The sequence below is a fragment of the Myiozetetes cayanensis genome, unplaced genomic scaffold, assembly GCF_022539395.1.
Source record: "Myiozetetes cayanensis isolate MyiCay16 unplaced genomic scaffold, myiCay2020 scf4, whole genome shotgun sequence".
Lineage (NCBI taxonomy): Eukaryota > Metazoa > Chordata > Aves > Passeriformes > Tyrannidae > Myiozetetes > Myiozetetes cayanensis.
This window is the reverse complement of record NW_026087631.1, coordinates 7,756,866-7,776,851: the sequence shown is the minus strand read 5'-3', so window position 1 is coordinate 7,776,851 and position 19,986 is coordinate 7,756,866. Positions and strand designations below refer to the sequence as shown.

The following is a 19,986-nucleotide window of genomic DNA, read 5'->3' as shown; positions in this document are numbered from 1 at the left end:
CAGTTGCAGTCTCTTGGCCTGCATGAGAGGTTTACTCAGCTGAAAGAGCAGAAAGGTCAGTGCACATGCTCTGAAAGGGCTCATCTGATGCACAGCTGTCGAGAGCAAGGTGTGGGTAGAGCAGGCCCAGTCCAGTCCAGCAGAGCCCTGGCAGAGCAGAGAGTGGGGGTCTGGGAGGCATCCACCAAGTGGGGGGACCTTGAGCCTGTGCAGGAGTAGAGAAGGGCAAAACGGGGCAGAAGGGTGCTGCTCCTGCTCGTCCTGTAGCTCCAGGGAGAGGTTGGGAGTGTCTGCACCACTCTGGGCAGACACTGGGCAGGGAATGGGGCTGCTCCATAGGCTTGTGTGCAGTTGAGTGTCCTTTGGGGATGTGAGTTCTGCCATGGGAACTGAGGCGGACACGAGGGAGGGACAACTTGTGCAGTTTAGGTCTGCAGGAGTCACAGCCTCTCTAAGCCCTGCACACACCACAACTGATGCAGCTGCCCAGAGAGAGCTCAGGTGATATCACACTGCCATGCTGCCAAGTTCTGGCCTGGTGCAGAGGATATGTCTCCTCTGTGCCTGCCCCAGCTTCCCAGCTGCCCATGGATAACAGGTATGAGGCTCAGCAAGTGGAACCAAAGAAGGTGGAGGCGTCTGCTGGACATGCAGTAGAGTGCAGAGGAAGCAGTCCAGGAGGTTCCTGGTGTGTGTGGCTGAGAACTTCCTGACACAGCTGGTGAGTGAGCCAAGTAGGGAAGGTGCCCGCTGGACCTGCTGTGGGTGAACAGAGAAGGACTGGTGTGTGATGGTGTTGCACTTCAGATTAAGCTTTAAACTGCCCAGAATAGATGCATTTTTTATTCAGGACTTTTTAAAAACCTTTTGGTTCATTATAACCTCTAATTAGCATCCAGAGGAAGAGTCACACACTCTTCTCTAAGAGAAATTCTTTCTAATTTAGTGAGAAAAATAAGATATTTTGGCAAAAGGTTTTTACAGGAGTAAAATACCACCAAGAAAAAAAACCATTTCATTAAAGCATTCAACACAAAGACTCATTTCACAGGAAAGACCCACTAAAAACAATCCATATACCAGCTTTAGGAAAACCCTAACCCTAACCCTAAACCCTAACCCTAACCCTAACCCTAACCCTAAACCCTAACCCTAACCCTAACCCTAACCCTAACCCTAACCCTAACCCTAACCCTAACCCTCCATTTTGTTCATAAGCTCCAGGAGCCCTTGGCCTGTCATCTGAATTCCAGGCTGGCACTGAGGGCTGCCAGGTGCCTCAGGTTGGTGTGACACTACCACAAATGGGAGGGAACAGTGGTAACTGGTTCTTTCTAAAGGTTGGTTCTTTCTAAAGGTTCTTTCTAAAGGTTCTTTCTAAAGCTGGTTCTTTCTAAAGCTGGTTCTTTCTTTCCTTTAGGTGCTGTGTGCTGCCTGTCTCATTTGCCCAGCCCAGCCAAAGACCTGGGGATCAGATACAGGCACTGCTGCTGCTCCCACTGAAGTTAGCAAGGATTTTGTGCTTGGTTCCCATGACAGCAGAACTGGTGACTTCAGGATCAGATGCTGATAGTGCTCCGAGTCCCAGGGCCAGAGGGTTCCCTCTGCTGCCTGGGTGTGTGAAGGGAGGGAGCTGTCCCTTGTCATTCTCTGTCACGGCTGTATCTGTCAGAAGTGGGTCAACACAGGAAACAGGAAGCATGCAATTGTCTTCCATCTGTACCTGCTGAGATTTTTGGCCTTGGAGTTTCAGGGGCACCAATGGAATTGCTTTTGGTCCCTTTGTGTGTCTCTGTGTTAAGCAATGCTTCTAAACCCACCTGTAACACAGCACCAGGGGCACCAACAGGTCAATGTCCTTCCTGTGCTTGGGGTCCCAGAGCTGGATGCAGTGTCCCAGGTGGGATCTCACCAGAGCACAGGGGCAGAATCACCCCCATCATCCTGCTGCTCACACTACTAGGGATGCAGCCCAGGACACAATTGGCTTTCTGGATTGCAATCAAAACTTTGTTGAACATGATAAGGTTCCCATGGGCACCTTCTTGAGCTTGTCCAGGTCCCTCTGGACAAACAGCATCCCGTTTCTCAGATGTGTCAACTGCTCAGCTTGTTGTCAACTGCAAATTTGCTGAGGGTGCGCTCGATCCCACTATGTCCTTGATGAAAGTATTAAACAGCACTGGTCCCAGTACAGACCCCCAAGGGACATCACTTGTCACTGATATTCATCATGAAACTAAGACATTGACCACCACCCTCTGGATGTGCCTGTCCAACCAATTCCTCATCCACTGAAAAGTCCACCCATCAAATCCATCTTTCTCCCATTTAGAGCAAATGGCATTGTGGAGGGTGCTGGGTTTGGGTTTTTTTTGGTTCGTTGGTTCATTTCAGTTTTGTTGTTTATTCAGTTTTTTGACACACACCTGCAAGATCAATATGTATTATTAGTGTCCATATGAGCAGTGTTTCCAGTATTATCTCTTTCTCCTCTCCCCAGTTTGATGCACCTTTCCTTTTCTTCCTGCCCTTTTTTTATAATGCTCCTTTCTACGTTAATGCATAGATATTTTTCCTCCCACTGATTAAATGAACTCCTATTGGTTGTATCTTCAGGTGGCACCTTTTCTCTAACTGTACATTATCAAACTGTACGTTCTTCACTAAAGCCTTAGGCAGAAATTGTGTTAGGCATGATTGGATTTTTTTCCCTTTCTCGTCACAAATGCCTGATCAGTCTTTCACTCACCATGCCACAGGAAACATCACCTTGATGCTTCTTCAGAAGCTCTTCCATCACCACAGCTGCAGCAGATTTCCTGTGTGAGAAGGTGCTGCTGAAATGGCCCTGGGGGCCCTTGGTTGATGGTGAGGCATGAAGGTCAGGGAAAGGGACCAGAAGGGGGAGAAAGCAGCACCCAGAGACTTTGCCAGGGAAATAGCAATTTATTTCCTTTTTCTTGGCTGAAGAGTTCCTGGAGCCCCGCTAGTGCCGCTGGCGGGGTGGCCTCTTGGTGGGCTGGGAGGAATTCTGGAGGCTGGAGGCTCTCCTCTTTCGGCCACGCTGGGGCTTTCCAGGTGAGTGGTTCCTGCCCTGGTCAGGAACAGAGAGGCTGCAGCCCTGACCAGATGGATCAGGCACCACCACCACCTGCCTTGGCTCCTCCTGGGGCTGGTCCTGCTCTGAGGGCATGGACATAGATGGAGGGCAGCTGGAATTCCCTTGAAGGTTGGTCTCTGATGTACCAGCTTCCTCCTCCACATCAGAGCCTGTGGGGCCACTTGCAAGAGTCTCCTTCCAGGAGCTAGTGCAGCTGGAGCTGCTGGAGGTGGTGCTGGCATGATAGAAGCACAGCAGCCTCTGGGCCTCCTCACTGCAGTGGCTGGAAATGACATCAATGATGCCATGGATAAGTGATGCTGTGTGCCCGTTGAGGAGAGGTTCCAGCACCTCAACCAAGACCTGTGCATCTGGACCGCAGACACAGAGGCCATGCAGGATGGAGCTCTCTGCAGCCTCTGCTCGCCACCACTGGTCCTGGTAGACTGCTGCCAGCCTCCGGCGCAGCCAGGGCAGCACAGGGTCCAGCAGTTGCTGTCGCCTTCGGAAAAGTTCTGCCCAGACCTCAGGCAGGAGGCCACCTATGAACTCTGGCCCTGCAGACCTCTGCTCAGCTGGGGACAGTGTCCCCTGTGGTGAAGACAGAGGGGACACCACAGAGTCATCAGAGCTGTTTTCAGCCAGCTGGAAAGGAGCGCTCCCTGCCTGGCTACTGTTCTCTCTTGTCTCTTCCAGGTCTGTGATGGCAAACTGTAGATAGTCCCGTTCACTCCGCTCAGAGAACCTTACAATCTCTATAGGTCTGTGGCAGAGTGGGCACCCTGGATTTGTTTTTGCCCACCGCAGGATGCAGCCCAGGCAGAACTGGTCATGGCAAGGCAGAGCAGAAGCCACATCATTCCGAGTGTTATGACAGATGGGGCAGCTCCAGTTCATCTTTGTGGCCATGTCTACTTACTGTAGCAGGTGGGGAAGAGCTGAGGATCAGGAGCTGCTCCCATGTGCAGGCACACTCGGCAGAAGTCCAGGCTCAAAGCTCTGCTGGTGCCCAAATATAAACAGAGAGGGATGTGATGTCACAACCCACCACTCAGTGATGTCACAACCCACCACTCAGTGATGTCATCCTTCTCCACCACCTGGTGATGTCTTAATGGGAGATCTGTCCCTGCATGCCCTTCATGCTTCCACCTACACACATCTGGGGCTACTGCACCTCCACTTTGCACTTTCTCTTGTCACCCATGTCTTTGGTTCATCACTGCTGTTTCATGTCAGTCATCAAGGCCTTGGCTGTGTCTCCAGTTTAAATAGCAGCTCATCATGGCATTTCTGTGGACATCCCTGTGATTTTTTAGATGAGTTTTGATTCCTTATTTTAAGCAAGATTTATGCTTATAGATCTGCTGATCCACACTCAATTTGATTTCTACTTTTGTCCCACTAAGCATTTCAACACTCTTATGAAGCCACAGTTGTTTCTGGCATGAAGTCCTGAAGGAAACATGCTTCTGGAAAAGTTGATGTGAGAAGGTAAAGGTGAGTAAGAAATTCTCCCTCAGCACCAAGGTCCTTGAAAAAAAACACTGAAAGATTTCCACGTCAACCTGCTAAGTTTTAATGCTTTTGAATGTAGAGTTGTCAGTGAATTGCATGTATTTTTTTTCTTGTCAATACTCAAAGACTCCTTATACTTTAATGAGGTTTTTATACTGTCCATGGAGGTGTGTGGGTCTAGCCATAGATATTAAGACTTTCCATTGCTTCAGCTTATTTACAAGCATTATGAGTCATTTGCAAATGAAATGTAAAATGATAGGTGGAACAAGTAATAAGAAACCACAGCTATATAAATTGGTATTTCTCTATCTGCTTGGCACAGAAATTCTCAGTGTTACTGTGTGAGACTGTTTTCCTTTGGGAAGAGGAGCTGTTGAATCTACGATGTGACACTTATAACTCTTGGTGGTGGCTAGATAAACAATCCTAGAATCCTGGAATAATTGCTGTTGGAAAGGACCTTTAAAAGTCACCTAGTTCAACCCCCCTGCAACAAGCAGGGACATCTTCAACCAGATCAGGTTGCTCAGAGCCCCGTTCAGCCCGACTTTGTCTGTTTCCTGGGATGGGGCAGCCACCAGCTCTCTGGGCCACCCATGGCAGTGTCTTACCACCCTCACTGTAATAAACATCTTCCTTATGTCTGATCTAAACTGACCTCTTCTTCAGTTAAAACCATTACCCCCTGTTCTATTGCAATAGACTCTGCTTAGATCAATAAAATACTCCACAAAGCTTAGCAGGTCTGGAGGGCTGAGGACTCAGGCTGAAGAGTCATAAAACTAGAAGAGGAGTCACCAGGATTCCAGCAGAAAATGCCTTCAGTTCCTGAATCATCTGCCAAAGGGCTGAGTTTTCACCAAGATCCTTAAGATCCACTATGGAAATAATCAGAAAGATTCTTGACCAAATCTAGGACTCCCGGGAAAAGTAGTTAAAAGATGTACAGTGTGGGAGCAATAGAGTCTTTTTGAGAGGGGAGACCAGGTCAAACACCAGAAAAATAATGACCTGAAGGAACAGATGTTCAGCTGATATTCAAAAGAGTCAGACCCACAGCCTGGCTCCCTTCAGAGGCCTTTGGCCAAACCCTTCTACACTCATTTCCACATTAGAATGATGGGACTTTGGCTGTATTTCTTCTGCTTCCTTTCCCTCCTACTTTCTTTAGAAGTACAGAATTAGACAAACAATAACAAATATAAAAGTTGCCTTTCCTGATAAACTGAACACCCCAACAAAACAAGTCTCTTGCTGTGCTTCAATCTTCTCCCTCTTTAGCCTGCGGGAATTGTTTCAGCTCATGATTCAACTGGGCCAGGTGGGCAGTAAAAATTAGTGCTAGGAAGGTGTTTCTCAGTAAATGCATTCTTGCTTTTATATCTGACAATTAGTGTAAAGGGGAATGATTACTACAAAAGCTCTTCTCAAAACATGGATAGTTGGGTAGATAGGTAGGTAAGTAGGTAGGCAGATAGTAAATATATATATGCTATTTGTATATATAATCAAGGCAGAGATCCAATGGCTACATCTAAAAGGAAAAAAAAATAAAAATCATACAGTAACATCTCAGTTCCATGTTATCATGAAGGAAAATAAGCAGTATTTCAGGAAAGTAATAAAGCAGTGAATAGACTTGGGGCAAATGAACATTTGTGTTAATATGTAGACGCACAACAGGAAAATTTTACAGATGGTAGAGGGATGCATTATTTAAATACTTTATCCACTTTGTTTTCCCAAGTCACTGGTTCTTATTCATACCCTCCTCAAAATTCATTAATCTGACACCACTGAAGGCAATGGAGTCAACTGAACTCTTCATGGGGAAACTGTCATTAATGACTGACCCAACACACGACTCAAAATTATTTCTGATTTAATTCTGTTTACTCAGTCCGATACTTTTCCAATAGATTTGCTTTAGTGGACCTAAGATTCCTTTTGCAAATCATTTTATGCTCCCAAAACTGTATTGGTTGATCAGTAACATTTTTATTCCACTGAAAAATAAATTAGAAGTAAAATACTTCCACTTACCATTTAAGTTAAAATGTGACATTATGTGTGCAATTTTAAATGAGGCACAAAATGAGCAGGTAAAAGCCTAGTGCATCAACAGCATATTCATGTGCTTTAACAGGCACCAGAAGAGTTGTCCATGCATACAGGCAAACTTAAATGGGAAAGAGACAGCTGCAGGGTGTCACAAAGAAAATATTCCTCATCACTTTCTCTTTGTCCTTCATAAGACCATTTTAAGGCCCCTCACCTTTGATCTGGTGAAGGGAATTAATGCCATATACAGCTAAGAGTGCTTACTGAAGTCATGACAAATTAATTCCCTGTTAGAGGTGATGAAATTGATTTTCAACGTCCCAGCCTGTGAAGCAAGATCAGTCACTTGAGAGAGCAGCAATGGTAGCAGCAAAATCAGTAGCATGTGACAAAGAGGGTGCATCGAAGCAACGACAGCATATAAAATGGATTGTTGGAATCAGAAAAGGCTCAAATGTGCTTTGGATTTCATGGCTCTGTAGGAATGTACAAGGAATGGGAACAAATTCCTTGCTCCAAGTTACTGTTTTCTTGGAGTTTCTGTGCACACACCCCCACATGCACAGGGATATTGTCCAAGATGAAGATAATTGCAACTGGTCATGTGAATTAGGTGCCGATTGTTTTAACGAAGACAGACCTTTTTTAGCCATCTTGCCACTTTCACAGTTGCTTGCACTGCAATAACCAAAATAGAAGGATATAAATTTTGCACCTGGCCTCTGATGACTGTAAATAACCAGAGTCTCTGATAAAATAAAGCAGAGTCACTGGTCATGCTAACAAAACATTGCAGTTCCCCTTTGAGCTTTGTCGTATCTGTTCCTTAACACAAATGGACTTGCTGGCAACCAACATGTTGGAAGTGGTTAACACAAATAGATTGAGATACCACTCACCATTTGCCCCACCAGACTAGCAGGAAATACATAATCCACCCTCTGGGCTCTCATATCCTCAGTATATATGTATTTTGTCAGAAACTGCTGGAAGACCTAATTTAAATCACATCTTGTTATTTTTTTAGTAGCTCAGGAAAGGGAAAGCAAGTAAAAAATGTTGGGGAGAAAATATCTGTAAGCCATACCAACAAAAAGGTCTGACCCAGCTCTGTCTAGGATCTCTGGATTAGTTTTCCTTATTCCCTAGGAGCAAACTGTAATCCAGCATCAAGCACTGAAGAATGTCTGTAGGATGTTCCTCCTGACAAATAGTTCATCCGTAATAAGAAGCGAAAAGAGACATTTTTCTCTATTACCAGTTTTACTTGCTGGTACTATCCTTATCTCCTATATAAAAGTGATACAGAATATTACAGAATAAAAATTCCAAATAAATAAATGTACCTTGGTTCTCTGATGCTGTTCTAGCTATGGTTAATGAAATATTACTTTACTTGTTGTTAATTGGTAAATTACTCCAAATTTTCTGCATCACATGCAATTTTACATGCAACAGAAGCATGGCACAAAGGCAAGATCTACTTGAATCAGACTGAATGAAGCACTTGATATTCCTCACCCCAGGATATGACAATATAGAATCATAGAATCGTTTTGGTTGGAAAAGACCCTTAAGATTAAGTCCAACGATAAACTGAAAACCCAAATGCAAATCCAATTATTTAAACCTTATGGTTTTTTATTTAAACCTTCCCGTCTTCAGGGAGGGAAAACACCTTACTTTCAGAGGTACAGGACAAATGCTTATGCCAAGCATGATATCCTGACAGCAAAAGAATGAAGGAAATGTCCGGCTAAAAGTGGGGTATAATAGGAGTCTGTCCTGGTCTTCTGTTTAACTAGTGGGCAAAGTGAAGGAGAGCGACGTGAGGTTTGCTAAACTGGGGAAGAGGAGGAGGGGCCAGTCAATATGTGCAAGAGCAGGCTGCCATCCACAGGGACAAGAACAGACGAGAAGTTAAAAAAAAATCCCATCAAATTCAGCAAGGATGAAGGGCCAGAATGAGAGCAGAGATTATCCCTTCCAGTTCAGCACTTGTCAGACCACAAATGGGTCCTCTATCCACGGACCTGCACCTAGGTCCTGACCCACAAGTCAGCAGAGACATTGGGAAAACGGAACAAGTTCAGAGGAGGCCACCAAGACAGTGGGGCTAGAGCACTCACCCTGCAAGGTGAGGCTGGGGGTCCAGGCCTGGTTCAGTCTGGAGTCAAGATAGCTGTAGGATGTCTGAAAGCACCTCGAGGCTATAGGGATGGGATCAAGAGGCAGAGGCCAGGCTCTTCATGGAGCTGCCTGGCAGGAGGTGATGCTGGCACCATCAGCTGAAACTAGAGAGGTTTGGGTTGGAAGTAAGGCAAAGTTTTTTCCCTACAAGGACACGGCGGTGGAGTGAGGGCCCAGAGAGGTTGTGCTGTCTTGGAGGATTTCAAACCTCAACTACCTAAAGTCCCAGGCAATGTGGTCTGTCCAGATGAACGTCTCTGCTTGGAGCAGGAGGCAGATCTTCTGATTTGCCTTCTAGCCTGAATTATTCCTGAATTCTAAGGAAAGAAAAGGGAAGGGAAGGGGAGGAGAGGGATAACCCAGACTGTGTTACTGTGTGATGATATGCTGCCCACCAGTGTGCATTACAGGCCATGCCATATCCTGATTTAGCATCGTGGCAGGCTGCTGCTTCATAACCTTTGCCTTGGCAACACCGTCTGACATGAGATATTCCCGGTGACAATATTCCCAGTTTACAGACAGCCTCAGGGAGAAAACGGGACTAGAAAACCCATGGGTCAAAGTAAAGTCACGGAGACCGCATGGGTTTGCGGGATGGCAGCACCGGGGGCTGAGGGACGGCGAGCAGAGCGCGCTAAGGGACGGTGGCAGCGGGGGCTGGGGGAAGACGGCAATGGGTGCTGAAGGACGGTGGCAGTGGGTGCTGAGGGAAGGCGGCAGTGGGGGCTGAGGGACGGCGGCAGAGTGCACTGAGGGAAGGCGGCGGTGGGCACTGAGGGACGGTGTCAGTGGGCGCTGAGGGACGGCGGCGGAGTGCACTGATGAAGGCGGCAGAGTGCACTGATAGAAGGCGGCAGTGGGCGCTGAGGGACGGTGGCAGAGTGCACTGATGGAAGGCGGCAGAGTGCACTGACGGAAGGTGGCAGAGTGCACTGATGGAAGGCGGCAGAGTGCACTGATGGAAGGCGGCAGAGTGCACTGACGGAAGGTGGCAGAGTGCACTGACGGAAGGTGGCAGAGTGCACTGACGGAAGGCGGCAGAGTGCACTGACGGAAGGTGGCAGAGTGCACTGACGGAAGGCGGCAGTGGACGCTGATGGAAGGCGGCAGAGTGCACTGATGGAAGGCGGCAGAGTGCACTGATGGAAGGCGGCAGAGTGCACTGATGGAAGGGCAGTGGGCGCTGAGGGACGGCGGCAGAGTGCGCTGATGGAAGGCGGCAGAGTGCACTGATGGAAGGGCAGTGGGCGCTGAGGGACGGCGGGCGGAGCGCAGCGCCCCCCTCTGGCCTCGCGCCGGGGGGCGGGGCCGGCGCTGCCCGCGCGCCTCGGCCGTTGGCGCTGTGGCGTTGCGCGGCCGCGCGCGCCCCCGTGTGTCGTGACTGTCGCCGACGGCGGGCGATGGAGGAGCCTCCGCCGCCTCCGCCGCCCGCCGCCGCCAGCCCCGACCCAGCTGACCTCGAGGCTGCGTTTCAGGCTCTCGAGGAGATGCTTTCCTCGTCCCACCCTGAACTGGCTGCGTTTTTGGAGGTGACTTCGGCGCAGCGGTGCTGGGGGTGTGCGCGGAGGGGCTTTCGGTGTTGTCACACGCCTGAGAAGAAAAGGCGTCTTTAATTAGGGGTTTGCTTGTTAAATCATTATTTTAAAAAGAAGAGGGAATCAGAAGTATCCCGCGTTAATGAACATGAGGCGTGTTAAACTCTGTTGGCCAAGTTTGGCTGCACATTCTTACGTAGTGCAGGTGCATTTATAGTGATGAAGTGCCAGCTTTTTAGGTAATAACATACTGTCTTTGGCCTTAAATCACGGTGTATTTTTGCCAAGGATTTTGTTTGAAAATTCAGAGAAAGGATTTTTGTCGGAAGTTCAGGGAAATGGTTAGCTTGAGTTATTAACTTCCTGTTTTCCGTGGAAAATGCAATTTATGAACACTTGGTTCTTCAGTTAGCATCGTCAGTTGTTTGTGGTATCCTGCAGGTTGTGATTGTCCTTTGCTCTACCTGTGCCCGGTCCTCCCTGTTTACAAAACTGTAAGTCCCAAGTGCAGTGAGGGGCATGGGAGAGGTCACTCCCTTGTGGCACCGAATGCGAGCTCTCCTTCTTTTGGCTTTGAACACGAAAGAAAAGCAAGAGGTTCTCAGCATCTGTTGCTGCTGCACAAGGTCTGCCTTGCCTGTAGGTGCTCAAAATACCATGTTGGCGTATGTGCTGAAGCTACAGTTTGATTGTCCTCTCAGTGTCTTGTTGCCTTCAATAAAGTTCCTAGCCGGGAGATCTAGATGGTGCAGACTTCCTGGTATTGGTCTCCACCTTGCAAAGAGTAGTCATCTTCCTCTTGGCTGTCACTCCAGAAAGAGCTGTATATTCCAGCCAAACCCCTGCAGAGCTCCAGCCTGGACTAGACTCTTCTGCTCAGTGCTGCGGAGGGACGGAGCACCTCCTTTTGCCAGTGCCTATGGAGGTGGCAGGACTCCTTCCTTAATGCCTAGTCAGTGTATTGTCTTGCTTGCACTTTGAACTTTTGGCAGTTTTGACAGTTTTTGAACTGCACTTTGAGAGGTATATCTTTTCCACTGTTGAAGGCTTTTGGCAATTGGGGTCCAGATTTCCTTGTTAGGAGCAGAGGGATTAAGTGTGTGAGCCATGGAGTTGTTGGGTAGGAGGTGTGCAGCCTCATGACTTGCATATTTCGTGAGAAGGACGATGTTGGTTCTGGATGTGAAGTGGGTAAAGACTTGGGGCTTTTTCTGTGTTTAAGAGCAATTCAGGGACTATTAGGCCTTTTGCTTGAAATATTCCCTCTTTTCATTAGAAATTTCCTTTGTCTTACTCTTGTGCCTTCCCAGACTTTCCTGGAGAGTTCTGTTTCTGTACTGGCACATATCTTTTTGTGTGTTACAATACAGCTTTGCCAAAGAATGTCTCTGTATTTCTATTAATATGCACAGGCATTGCCTTTTGAAATATCTAACGTTGAGTAAGGTCAGATTTAAGGTGAGGAGTGTGATTTTTTGAAACTGCCCATGTCTTATTACCAAGTTTGATGCCCTTTCATCTTCTGTAAACTCACACCTACCAGTTTTCAAAGCTTTCTATTCCTTAATAGAATGAAACATTGCAGGCTCTGCTCAATCACCCATCTTTAAGATACTGTTGGATAGGCTGTTCACAGAAGAGATGAATGTTCTTGAACAGGTAATAGTGAGAATATCTTTATGGCTAAAGGTAAATTCTAGGTACTTAACTTTGTGTCTTTACTTCCTCAGTGGAGTAAAAACCTAACTAAGTTGTCTGACTTTCTGGGATTTTTTTAACCCTATAGATCTGTGTCATGATCATGGAAACACACCCATCCAGTAAATGGTTGCCTGCAAAATACATACGGAGTGGTAGCAGAGGGCTCCAAAAAGCAAGCAACACATTAGAATTGAATGACTTAGCAAATGAATGGGGTAGGTTGAGATTCCCAGCCAGATATGTGTGGCTCAGGTGTACAGTTTTGCACCACACAGCCCTTTGCAATGGTTTGAACAAGATGTCTTTTTAACAATACATGTGTTGGTTACCAAGAGGGCACCTAGATTTCTTCTGGCTTGTTTCCTATAGCAAGTGTGTAGTAAGTGAGGCCACAGTGCAGAGTGTGAGAAGATGTACTCTCGCTTGGTGTATTCTAGTTTTCTGATTTCATGTTTTGATTAAGAGGACACTTTATGAGAGCTTGAGTTTTGATTTGGCAAACTTCTGATTTAAAACACCACGTAAACTACCACAGCAGTGTTCACATCGTGTTACATGTCATTTTGGAGTGGAGAAGAACAGTTATTATTGTGTCCCTAAAGAGATTACAAGAAAATACTGAATGATCTTCGTTTTTATAACTTTTTTCCTATTTGTTTTTCTTTTAAGGAGAGTATTATGGGTCAGTGTGAGCCTTCAGGAAGTGAGCCTGTGAGTGTCGCAGTAGAAGAGAGAGCTTCACCTGGCAACATGAGCTGTGGGAACAATTCCCTCGAGCCAGAGGGCCCCGGTAAAAAGGGAGTCTGCATGTTTTTAGAGATGACTGAGACAGCTACTCTGAGCCTGAGCCTGACTTTTAGAGAAAGGGGAGAGTGGAATAGTCAATCCAAAAACTGATGGTAGAGTTGGAGGAGCTGTTGCTTATATCAAAGGGTAGTTTCTAGATCCCCAATAACAGTGCTAGTTAATAACTCAGCTCACAATGCCCGTCAGTTTCACCCATTTAAGAGAGGACCAAGGTCTCTTTGTCAGTACAGAGAAAGAACAAGGCTGGAGTTTTGCTTGTGAGATGTGAATGTCTCTGTTCTGAGTTCTCCTGGGTACCATTTGCAGTGCTAGTGCTGCAGCTTTTATTGGGGTAGTTCAAAACCTGAAAGTTTGGAAAACTTGGAAGAATTCCTAAATGTTCTTTAAACAGCAGGTCTCAAATTCCCAAGTGAGAGCCTGTCTCTCAGGCTGTGTTTTATAATCTCTGAGAGAAGGAGAATTGCTAGGTGTGCTGCCAAGGGAGACGTACACACAGAAGGACCAGTAATGACTCAGTATTCCTTTTGCTTCCTAGACGTCCATCTGCTGTACCTTTCCAGAAGGGCTGCTCTGCGTGGGAGGAAGCTAGTGAGGTCCAGACCTGGGCCAGCCCTGGCAGGTGCTGATGGCTGCAGCTCTGCTGGGCCATGCCCTGACCGTTACCGTGACCACCACGAACTCCTTGTAAACCTCAAGAGTCTGATGAGGGCCCACATGGAGAAGCTGGCAGCTGGCGTGGAGGTGCCCAGCCACTTGCCCAGCCACTTCCAGCAGCAGTTGGGCACAGCACCGAATGGGGACCTGCTGCAGTCACCCTCGACCCTTGGCAAGGCCAACAGGACCGGTGAGATGCAGTGGTCCGTGTGGGGCTAGGATGGGTTTGAGGGTGGCATGGCATTTGAAAATTGGCACTCCCCTGATGGAGAAAGGTTACCTCTCCTTGCTGGTGGCTGCTCAGTTCAGTTCACCCAGTATAGGACAGGGTGTTCTTCAGGAAGGCATATCTGCTGCCTGTAAGCACAGGGAACGTGGTTCATGTGTGCCCCAGTCTGACTGTAGGCTACAAGATAGTCTCTGCTGTACAGTGCACTGAGAACATCCCGTCCTGCTCCCTGTGGAGCTGGCCCAGCCCTGCCGAATGAGATGTACTGCTCCTTGCCCAGCTGTAGGGATGCTTAATTGAGTAACAAGTTGTAGTAAGCTCTCACTGCGTCTGTGTGAGATGGTCATGTGCAGGGTCAGCTGTAGCATCCTGTCAGTTTTGTGCAAAGAGGAAAAGACCTGGAAATAAGCTTTCTGTCAGCTGTCTCCTGCAAAGGAATTGCAAGCTAGACATGTTTTCAAGAGGACTGAATGGGTAGGTGAGAGCTAAATAGACAAGTTACTTGTTTTTGAAAATCGTTGGGAAGACACAAAAAACTGCGATTATGAAGTTTCTATGTGTGTGTATATGAAATTTACAATCCATATTTTTAGTATCTGCACACATCAAGTAGAATACATGTTTTTTAAGATGAAGAAATCAGTCGTCAGATCACTTGGGAGGTAAGAATACATTTCTGGAATTTAGTCCTCTGTGTGATTCATGAAATGTTTAATCAAAGGAAGCAATGGAGCTCTGCGTAACAAAAACAGGTTCTGTAAGCCTGATGACTGTGTTGAATTCTTGCAGCCACACTGCAGAATTGTTCAGTCCCCAATCCTGTGACTGGCAGTGCTTGTTCTGCAGCTTTGACCAACACCAGCAGCAGTGATTTCCAGGTGAGTGGAGCATTCTGACATTCCAGGAAAGTGGAAGAGACTGTATGAATGAAGTGTAGGCTTATAGCCTTCTGTAATAAAGGAGCTAAACTCAAATGTGGATCCCCTTGAGATGGTGAAAGTATTGTGGTTGACAAATATCTATTAAAAGAAGCACTGAAGAGGAGAAGAGTAGTTTTGTCATTCAGGTGAGGTTTCAGGGCATCAGCATAGTGCGTGTCCTCATCAGTGGAGTGGTTTTTTTCTTCAGAAGTTTTTTGCTTGACTCCACCAGAATTTGTCTAGTTAACTAGTCTGTGTTTATCCTTGAAGAATTTCTTTACCTGGACAAAAAGAGTCTTTGATATTCTGAAAAGACTGGGACACAGGTGCACTTTATTTTTCCAGACAGCTTTCTACCACCCTGAGTTTCAATTGTGGATTGAGAAAAACTATGGTGACCTTTGGAATTGGCTCAGTCTCAGAGATGTCTTGTTCAAGAGAACTACAGTACTTACTATAAATTATTTATATAATTCCAGTGGAAACTACACCTTATTTGGAGGGCCTGGCTTATCAAATGGCAAAGGATTGGATGTAGGCTTCCTTTTCTACTACAGCATAATGTATATCCTTTGTGGTTTTTTTTCTCACAGAGGACAAGCAATGCAGTTTATACTTATTTGTGTTAAAAAAGGTTTGATCCCTTATCCAAGCTCCATCATACAGTTTCCTGTCATGTAAATATCAACCTTCGTCTTATATTCATGATTTTTTTTTTAGATACAAGTATATCCAAGAGGACTGGGTTATGGCACAATAACACGTAAGGATAGAAATACCCTGTGGCCAGTAAGGCCACTGATACTCTAGTATTTCTTTTTCACACGGTGCATCTTTGTCCTCTCACTTTCATTATAAGCTGCTTTTCCATCCAGGATTTGAGGATCAGTCTGAGTGATGGGAAGTCACAATAAAAGGACCTGTCTGTCAAACAGCTGAGATCAATGTTTGAGATGGCAAATCATTCCAAAGTTTTCCATTTAGTCCTTGCAGTCCCGGAAAAGCTTTGTGACACTTAACTTCCTGTGTACACTGTGCTGGTCCTGTAAGTGAAATACCTTCTCTTTCACCAGTCTTGCTAAATGAGGTTATTTTCATCATGAGCTCCAGGAACCAGCAAACTATTAAGTCTTCTGAGACCTGACTCTGCAATCTTTTATCACAGTTCATGGTTTCATTTCTGCCTCCCTCTAATCCTTGTCTGTCACATCTTCTCTAGATAAACTAAAAAGATGTCAATTGTAACTTGGTGGGGGCACTTTTTCCTATTGGTGTATGAGGTCCTGTAATGTACCCAAGAAGATAATCTGTGTTATAGCATCTTCAGGCTGAGGTCCCCTAAGAAGAGGCAGAAGAAGTTGCAGTGTTGGTTGGTTGGTTGATTTGTTTCTATCAGGGATGAGCTCATCCCTCGTCGTTGACTTGGTGACCTGAATCTTGCTTAAAATCCTGGCTACTTAAGACAACAGGCAAGCAATGCAGCAAAAGTGAAACATCTTATTAAACATCATATTTAAAAAAACAAAAAACAAAACAAACAAAAAGCAACCAACTGAAAACAATGCAAAATGAAAGGAACTGTATTTAAACATAAATCATAAAATTATAAAGGTGGCTTACCTTTAATAAAAAGGATTTGCTTAACCTAAATTTCTCAAACTCCAGCTTTTACCTTTCCCTGCCTTTTCCCTGTTGTCCTGAGTTTGTGCCTATCTTCAGGCTGGCACATCTCCATGAATTCACACTAGGACTTGACTTCATACCCAGCAGAAAGGGTCTCATCTCTTTGTGCTATTCCCTTCGGGGACTTCTGATGTTCATACTGCTGGGAGACCAAGTCTTTCACCAGTGTTTTATCTGCTATGGCTTTCTTTATAGTAGGTGATTCTGTGGCTTCCTATTCTCTAATTTATTAGTCTGTGGAAGAAGCTTTTTATGAATCATTACCTCAGCTAGAAAGTCTGAGGATAGTGAGGCACTAAGGACTAATCCTTCATGTTAAATCTCTTCCAAAGTAAGATTGTATTTTACATATACATCCATTTCTGTTCAACACCATGATATGACTCATCTTTGTCAGAAGGAATTACCCTTCCAGAGACCTTCGACTTTGAGGCATCTCCAGAAGAAAAAGCAGTCCAGACACTAGTTGTTAAAATAGGACTAATCTTTTCACTAGGGTAAGATTTGCTGGTTTTGAAAAACTCTTCTTGTCTTCTTTCCACTAGAATGTTGTTTGATTTATATGAATTCTACTAACAAAAGAGGACCCTTGGATTACTGACTGTGTCCTGTCAGCTTGTAATGGCAATGAAATGTTTTAGTAGCATTCAGACCTACTCTGTGGTGGCAAAGGTATTCTTGGGAATCACCTCTTGGGAGGGTGTGTATGTGGACAACTACTTGAAGACAAACAAGATGTTATTGGCAGGGAACTGTGTTCCTCCAGTTATGTTGTCCATATGTACTTTTGCAGTATAGGAACCTTTTCCTCTCACTTAAAAATCTTGCGGTTTGTGATACTTTTATATACAGCAGGAACACTGTGGTTCTTAAAGAAGTGAAGGCAGGTAGATTTCCTCTGTCATTTTCTGTCACAGGGAGAAGTCAGACTTGATATTGCGTGTCAGCTGCTGGAGGAGATGTTATCATGCAATCCAGAAGTGGCTACTTTTTTGGAGGTAACTATTTGATAGCAACGCTGGGGTCTGCACTGAGAGAAAAGGCTTCTTGAACTAAGCTTTTAATTGACAGTGAAGTGTTTGCTTTGTAGAGCAAGACTGAAGAAAGAACAGGGAATGAAAAGGTATCCCACGTTCTTGAGAATGGGACGCATTAGCCTGTGTTGGCCAAGTTTCAGTTTGGCTTTCAAGTTTTCATTTTCATGGGAAAATTACATAGTGCAGGTGCATTCATGGTGATGAAGTGCAAGCTTTTTAGGTTACAATATACTGTCTTTGATCTTAAATCATAGAGTATTTTGAGGACTGCCACTTAAGGCAAAGATTTTTGTTGAAAATTCAGGGAAATGGTTAGATTGAGTTACTAACTTTCTGTTTTCTGTGGAAAATGCAATTTATTAATATTTGGTTGGTATAAAGCATATTCCATTTGCTATACTTTGTGATATCCTGCAAGCCGTGATTGTCCTTTGCTCTGCCTGTGCCTGGTCCTCCTATGTACAAAACTGTAGTTCTCACATGCAGTGTAGACCATCTCTGTGTAATGTAAACCACCTCAGCAGTGTTCACCTTGTGTTACATGTCATTTAGGAGTGGAGAAGACAGTTATTGTGTCCCTAAAGAGATTACAAGAAAATACTGAACAATCTTCGTTTTTAAAACTTTTTTCCTATTTGTTTTTCTTTTAAGGAGAGTATTATGGGTCAGTGTGAGCCTTCAGGAAGTGAGCCTGTGAGTGTCGCAGTAGAAGAGAGAGCTTCACCTGGCAACGTGAGCTGTGGGAACAATTCCCTCGAGCCAGAGGGCCCCGGTAAAAAGGGAGTCTGCATGTTTTTAGAGATGACTGAGACAGCTACTCTGAGCCTGAGCCTGACTTTTAGAGAAAGGGGAGAGTAGAATAGTGAATCCAAAAGCTGATGGTAGAGTTGGAGGAGCTGTTGCTTATATCAAAGGGTAGTTTCTAGATCCCCGATAACAGTGCTAGTTAATAACTCAGCTCACAGTGCCCGTCGGTTTCACCCATTTAAGAGAGGACCAAGGTCTCTTTGTCAGTACAGAGAAAGAACAAGGCTGGAGTTTTGCTTGTGAGATGTGAATGTCTCTGTTCTGAGTTCTCCTGGGTGCCATTTGCAGTGCTAGTGCTGCAGCTTTTATTGGGGTAGTTCAAAACCTGAAAGTTTGGAAAACTTGGAAGAATTCCTAAATGTTCTTTAAACAGCAGGTCTCAAATTCCCAAGTGAGAGCGTGTCTCTCAGGCTGTGTTTTGTAATCTCTGAGAGAAGGAGAATTGCTAGGTGTGCTGCCAAGGGAGACGTACACACAGAAGGACCAGTAATGACTCAGTATTCCTTTTGCTTCCTAGACGTCCATCTACTGTACCTTTCCAGAAGGGCTGCTCTGCGTGGGAGGAAGCTAGCAAAGGAGAGCCTGTGAAAATGGGCAACCTGGGATACCTCTGTATATAGTTGTATTTATAGATGTATATGGTTGTAGGTATATGGATATTTAGATAGGTATATTGATATTTGTGTATTTACGTATAGACAGTACAGTTGCAGCAATCTGCAATAAATTAAATTTTTTAAATTGAAATTGGTATTGGTAGATTTATATATAGTCAGCAGGCTGTCTGCCCGTGGCTCTCTCCCAGGCAGTAAGAGCATCCTGCTCTGGCACTGGGAGGTCAGATCAGTCCCCCGGGTGGAAGGGATGGCAGAATTACTGCTACCACTCTGTGTCCTCCTTGCAGACCCTGAGAACCATGGACATCATGCTGGAGGCAATGGTGCTCAGCTCTCCCTCCTCCAGAGTCGACAAGTTGCTGCAGGGCAGCTTTGAGGTCTGGCCTGTGCAAAGAGTGCTGTTCCTCAGCCTGGGTGGGAGGGGTTGCCCACTGCTGGGTGAGTGGTCCCCAGCCCAGTGCTACGCAGGCAGAGCATGCTGCACTTGAGCTGTCCTTAGTGTTGTGTGGTCACCAGAACAGGAAATGTGCCTCCACAAAGGTGCTGCCTTACCTTCATACAAACTCCCTTTTCTGGGTTGCATGATTGGTGTTTGAGGCATTGCAATGCATTAACTCCTTACTGCCTGGCTTTCTACAGTTGCTCCATAAAACCAATTACCGTTTGATGGGGGCAAAAATCATTCTTAGGGCACAGAGGACAGTAAAAGACTTTGCATTCTTAACGGCAGGGCAACATCTGCACTCTTTTTTTTTCTTTCTCGTGTTTTTCTACTACTGTCTTGCACTTGTAGCAGACTTAAGGTGTTAGACACCACTTTTCCACTGTAGATGGTGCCAATATCTGAGTGAAGGCATAGAGCTGGACAGAAGGCCATGTGATGTTAAATTCTTCCTAGCTGAGTTTGGAGTGATCCCTGAGTTCAGGGGTGCTTGAGCAAAAATCAAGCCAGTAGGATTTTATAGAATTTGCATGTAGAATAGCTTCAGAGCAGAAAATACAGACCTCTTTTTGTTGCTGACATGTTAAAACTTAATTCAGCTTAATACAATTCAAATTAATATAACATATAAAATTTAATGTAACTCAGATTTAAACAGATACAACATAAATTTACA

The 19,986-nt window shown here is 45.4% G+C and overlaps 2 protein-coding genes across 3 annotated transcripts; one reads left to right on the top strand and one right to left on the bottom strand.

Moving 5' to 3' along the window:
- Positions 1-2,989: 2,989 nt before the first annotated feature.
- On the bottom strand, positions 2,990-4,012 carry LOC126647047 (E3 ubiquitin-protein ligase Topors-like). The gene has a single exon (XM_050328903.1). It carries the CDS (start codon positions 4,010-4,012, stop codon positions 2,990-2,992), a length of 1,023 nt encoding a protein of 340 aa, XP_050184860.1.
- A 6,324-nt stretch (positions 4,013-10,336) lies between these two features.
- On the top strand, positions 10,337-18,958 carry LOC126647178 (uncharacterized). 2 transcript variants are annotated; one of them, XM_050329147.1, is made up of 7 exons: positions 10,337-10,407; positions 12,784-12,904; positions 13,457-13,765; positions 14,594-14,682; positions 17,325-17,405; positions 18,096-18,176; positions 18,769-18,958. In XM_050329147.1, the coding sequence occupies exons 1-7, from the start codon at positions 10,366-10,368 to the stop codon at positions 18,820-18,822; spliced, it is 777 nt and encodes a 258-aa protein (XP_050185104.1). In that variant the 5' UTR covers positions 10,337-10,365; the 3' UTR covers positions 18,823-18,958. The 2 variants fall into 2 exon arrangements, with proteins under 2 accessions (XP_050185104.1, XP_050185103.1); XM_050329146.1 differs by having other exon boundaries at positions 18,096-18,216.
- The last annotated feature ends 1,028 nt before the right edge of the window (positions 18,959-19,986 follow it).